This window comes from Eutrigla gurnardus, assembly GCF_963514095.1.
Source record: "Eutrigla gurnardus genome assembly, chromosome: 7".
In the NCBI taxonomy this organism is placed as follows: Eukaryota; Metazoa; Chordata; class Actinopteri; order Perciformes; family Triglidae; genus Eutrigla; species Eutrigla gurnardus.
In genome coordinates this window covers 25233324-25239069 of record NC_139921.1, presented here as the reverse complement: position 1 = coordinate 25239069, position 5746 = coordinate 25233324, and the positions used below count along the sequence as shown (strand labels likewise).

The 5746-nt window shown below is 45.8% G+C and overlaps 1 protein-coding gene across 1 annotated transcript in view; it reads right to left on the bottom strand.

The window, feature by feature from the left end:
* The window catches only part of akap6 (A kinase (PRKA) anchor protein 6), a 135498-nt gene that overhangs the window by 53732 nt on the left and 76020 nt on the right, over positions 1 to 5746 (bottom strand). Inside the window, exons 14-15 of the mRNA XM_084013869.1 lie at positions 4878 to 5011; positions 3790 to 3806 (exon numbers count right to left, since the gene is read on the bottom strand). Coding sequence (XP_083869995.1) covers positions 3790 to 3806; positions 4878 to 5011 — 151 coding nt within the window. The remainder of the gene's footprint in view (positions 1 to 3789; positions 3807 to 4877; positions 5012 to 5746) is intronic.

Sequence of the window (5746 nt, the reverse complement as noted above, 5' to 3'; positions counted from 1 at the left end):
GACAAAACTATGAATGAAATTAAAGAAACAAGAGAATCACTTTGATTCATCTCAAAGATGCAAAACTCAACTGTGACTCACGTTTCCAGGGTTCCTCCACCTTTTCCAAAGTCAAATTCAAGCACTTTCCAAGCATTTCAAGTTGCATTTCCACTTTTCAAACCTGGAAAACACCTCACTAAAATTCAAGTGCTTTCAAGGATTTCCAGCACCAACCCTGGTTGCATCACCAAGCCAACACTCCCGGCTTCTAATATTACCCATAATTCCCTTGACCCTGAAACTTAAGTATTAACTGTTAAAAAGCCTTCAGAGGAAGTGATGTAATTTCCACAAAGTGGACGTTTGGTCAGAAGAGGATGTTTCGAGGGACGTTTTTTAACGTCATCACCTCGCCGTCCTTCCCGTCCCGCCATCATCATCATCATCATCTTGTCCCTCCTCTCTCTACCTCATCCCCCCATCCCTTGCCTCCTCTTCCTCTGCGAGTTTCTCAGCGACATAAAAACCAAACAGAAGAAGAAGAAGAAGACGAAAGGAAGCGCTGCTTCCTTCCCCCGAGGCAGCAGCGGCGTTCCTCATTATGCGGCGAGCGGCGCGACCCTTTACTGACTCCGACAGATGAAGCAGATACACCACTCCACAGATTGTTTTCTCTTGTCGTTTGTGGGTTTTCCCTCCCTCCTCCCCCCTCCTCCCATCGTCTCCGTCTTGTTCTCATACTAATGTTAACTAAACGCTTTGTAAAAGAGGATCTCTCGGGGGCTGGAAGTCGAGAGAAAACAGACAAATCGAGGAGGAAGCGGCGGTGTGGCGGCGGAGCGGCGCTCGACACCGGTGACTGTTACGAAGCGTTTGAAGTGTCAGTTTCGATTCCCGTCACACGGCGCCGCCGGAGCGCGGGGGAAGTTTCAGCGTCGTGACATCCCGTCACTGGAGGAGCTCCGGATTACAGGAATCTATTCTTCACTTTAACTCGTCATAATTCAACACGGGAAATAATAAAGTGTGGCGGTGATCATGTGACACCACGTCTGCTCTCGTTACACAAACAAGAGGATGGAAGGGAACATTTTAATGGCTCAACATTTAATTAAAGGGCTTCTACAAAGCGTTTACATGTTGGTGTGATCATAGAAGTACACATACTTGGCTCAAAAATACTCTGGTGGAGGTAAAAAGTACTAATTCTACTTCTGTACTCAAATAAAAGTGTAAAAGTACAGGCTCTGAAATCTACGACGCCGTAAAAAAAAAAAACCCGGAGCCGAGAGAGGGGGGCAGTATTCAGAGGAAAAAAATAGCAAATTTGACGTGTTTATTATGATGTAAACAAGCAACATTTATGCTAGCTAACTTCCCATGAATGTACGCATTCATTTTTCTCATGAATCACTTGTCAGTAGAGGAAGTAACCAAGTTGCTCAACCGGATGTTTGCTGTTGCTATGGCAACCAGTGTACACTACCGCTAGTATCGTAGCCCAACCACCCCGATCAATAAACACCCATAAGGTGACTACATGGCCTCATATAAATAAAAGCAACAATAAGCATCAACATCATCACCCTAAGGACCTTAACGAGGCGTTGACGCACGTTGGGATGTTTTAATTAGGAAAATAAATGAACAGTACATTCATGGAAAGTTGGCTAGCATAGACGCCGGTTGTTAGCATCGTAATAAAGTAGCAAATTTGCCACTTTTAAACTCGCACATTTGCAACTTTTTTTCCTCTGAATATTGCCCCCCTGCCCCCCCTCTATCTAATACGCCGTTGTAGAAATGTACTCAAAATAGAAAGTAAAAGTATCTCTATGAAGGACATTTCTACTGACGAACTGAATCATGCGTCATATTAATAATAATAATCAATAATTACCCTAAAATGCACTAAAACTAAAGTAACGAGCCTGTTTTGAAAAAGTGAGGAGTACAAAGTACAGATATTCACTTTAAAATGTAAAAGTAAAAAAGTAAATACTCAAGTAAAGTACAGAAATCGACTTAAGTACAATAACAAAGTATTTGTACTTCCAATCTCTGAACACATATATTGTATATGTACTCTCCTCCCACCCACCCTCTCTGCTGCTGTGACGGCGATAGCAACGGTAACCACTGTCCTCTAATTCATCATCCGCCACACGGAAGGGAGGAGGGGGGAGGAGGAAAGTAAAGTCAAATGAGAAAAAGTAGATGGAGGAGTGGGTGGAGAGATGACGAGAAGATGGAGAGAGAAAGGTGATAAAATAAAAGAGAGAATACGATGAGAGAAAGTAGGAGATGAAGGTGGAAGGAAAGGTGGAGGAAGGATGGAGAGAAGGTGGAGGACGGGAGAGGGGGATGAAATGAAAGGTTGAATGAGTCATATTGGCAGCCGTCACCTTTCAGTCAGAGACTCGCTCTGATTTATGAGGTGATTCAGTGACACGCGACTCGTCTAATGGGTTCATCCTGCAGAGACACTGAAGACACGCCGTCGGTGAGCTGCAGCACAGCTCCACCTGCTGTCATTCATTCATTCTAATGGGTTCATCCTGCAGAGACACCGAAGACACGCCGTCGGTGAGCTGCAGCACAGCTCCACCTGCTGTCATTCATTCATTCTAATGGGTTCATCCTGCAGAGACACCGAAGACACGCCGTCGGTGAGCTGCAGCACAGCTCCACCTGCTCTCATTCATTCATTCTAATGGGTTCATCGTGCAGAGACACCGAAGACACGCCGTCGGTGAGCTGCAGCACAGCTCCACCTGCTGTCATTCATTCATTCTAATGGGTTCATCCTGCAGAGACACCGAAGACACGCCGTCGGTGAGCTGCAGCACAGCTCCACCTGCTGTCATTCATTCATTCTAATGGGTTCATCCTGCAGAGACACCGAAGACACGCCGTCGGTGAGCTGCAGCACAGCTCCACCTGCTGTCATTTATTCATTCTAATGGGTTCATCCTGCAGAGACACTGAAAACACGTCGTCGGTGAGCTGCAGCACAGCTCCACCTGCTGTCATTTATTCATTCTAATGGGTTCATCCTGCAGAGACACCGAAGACACGCCGTCGGTGAGCTGCAGCACAGCTCCACCTGCTGTCATTCATTCATTCTAATGGGTTCATCCTGCAGAGACACTGAAGAGTTAGCGTCGGTGAGCTGCAGCACAGCTCCACCTGCTGTCATTCATTCATTCTAATGGGTTCATCCTGCAGAGACACCGAAGACACGCCGTCGGTGAGCTGCAGCACAGCTCCACCTGCTGTCATTCATTCATTCTAATGGGTTCATCCTGCAGAGACACCGAAGACACGCCGTCGGTGAGCTGCAGCACAGCTCCACCTGCTGTCATTCATTCATTCTAATGGGTTCATCGTGCAGAGACACCGAAGACACGCCGTCGGTGAGCTGCAGCACAGCTCCACCTGCTGTCATTTATTCATTCTAATGGGTTCATCCTGCAGAGACACTGAAGACACGCCGTTGGTGAGCTGCAGCACAGCTCCACCTGCTGTCATTTTACATGTTAATTAATGCATTTACTCACATAATCACTGTTATTATAAATTTGACATTAAACAGTGCCTCCATGAATAAAATAACAATTTTGAATTATTTCTAATAATGATTTCTAATTAAAATGAAAGTAAAAAACTAAATATCTGCAGGTGATTTGCCTTTTGAGCTGTTTTTTTTTTTTAATAAAACAAGAAATAAAAATAACTTTAAATTTCTTTTAGCATTCATTCAGAATGGAGATATTTTGCATGAATCAGTGAATTATTTAGTCTGACCTTCATTTCCTTCACAACTGAACCAAAACCAGAAATCTCAACTGAGCTGAACTCAAAGCAGCCGAAGAGAAACATGTAACATCCAATTATTTCCAAACTCATCCCACACACCACTGCACTGGACCCCCCTCCCCCATACACACACACACACACACACACACACACACACACACACACACACACACACACACACACACACACACACATACACACACACACACACACACACACACAGATCAGCTAATATATGAATAACCAATTACTGTCCAATACATCCAAAGTAAATTACTGAAACATTCCACTGCAGCCACGGAGGAGCGAGAAACAAACAAAGGGAGTGTTTCCTTCGTGTGTGTGTGTGTGTGTACATGTGTGTGTTTTTTTCTGTGTATGTGAAGCACTTATATTTCTTTAATTTACATCACAGGAGACAGTGCAGTGTTGCCAAAACTGCAATTCATGGTCAATCAAAACAATGGATGTGTGTGTGTGTGTGTGTGTGTGTGTGTGTGTGTGTCTGTGTGTGGACATCCTTCATGTAAATGACCGTGACGACACCAAGAAAGTCTGAAGAACTCGAGTGAGCAATTTGAGCTTCATTTTTCATTTTCATACACACGACTTTGTGAGTATCTTTGTGTGTGTGTGTGTGTGCTCTGTGTGTGTTGTGTGTGTGCTCTGTGTGTGAGTGATAACCACGGAGGGAAGCTCCTCAAAGCCGGGGATGAAACGCCGACAGGCAGCGTGACCAAAGACGGCGCTCGAGCCTGGCCACACCAGATTACTGCTGTTAACACTCGTCCTCTGTGTGTGCATGATTACACTCCGCTGTGTGTGTGTGTGTGTGTGTCACATGTCACTGTGTCTCTTCTTCTCTTAGTGTGCATCTCTCGTAACAGACAATAATGATGCGCTACTTCCTGTCTCTTTTACTGACTGATGCCGTTCTTCAACTCGCAACCACGCAATGCATTGTGGGTATGTCCCGCTCACGTGTGCGACAGGACGTCGGAGGAAGTCTTAAACACGAAGCTCACAAGTGTTGGAATGCACGGACTGCGTGAATTCCTCTCCCGCTGAGTGTTTACCTGTTGTTCCTCGCCAGCTGACTGCACTGCCTCCTGCTGGTGGACGATGGGTACTGCAGGCTGCTCAGCTTGACGGCCATCTGCTCCGCCAGAGCCGCTCGCTGGGCTTTACACTGACCGGGGATCAGCTCCGCCTGGAAGACACAGAGCAGGGACACACGGACAATCAATCACACGACACGCTGCCCATATGTGGAAAAGACAAATCTGGTATCCATGGCGACCGCCAGCGGTTAACGAGGCTGCTGGGGGACGACTTTTCATCGTTCTTAGTTAGTTGACTTCGTTAGAATTATCATCGTCTCATCAACAGGCAGACGGGCGCTTCCTCATCAACATCAACAGCTCGATGCAATGAACAAGGCAGCCGATAGGGGGCGCTACCAGCAGCTCATTTCTTTGTGATTCTTTGTAATAAACCAAAACCAAAACAACACAAAACGCCTCAAAACAACTTAAAAAACATAATGTTTGGCTTAAAATGACGACGAAACTGAAACTAAACACAAGAGAAATACTTTGTTCTAACGGGACCCTAACGTGGGTCTCCTGGGTTCAAGTCCCGTCTTTGTGGACCCGCCCACCACCCAGACCTCCTCCCTTTATTGACATTATATTTCTAGTCTAACAGGAAACTCAGTGTGCCATGCGTACATGTATGTCGATAATGCTTTGCAGTGTTGAGTTCAAAGATGCTGGGATATTTCACCTCACATTCCCTTTTTGGTTTACCTATTCAGGCTCGTTGACTTATTCTCACGTTCCTTTATGATGGCGATATTTAAATGATCACTAACGTTCTACGATGTTTTTCTCCAACGAGCCGGATCGGAGAGCAGCGACCCGGCCGGTGACGAGTCCCGTCGTGT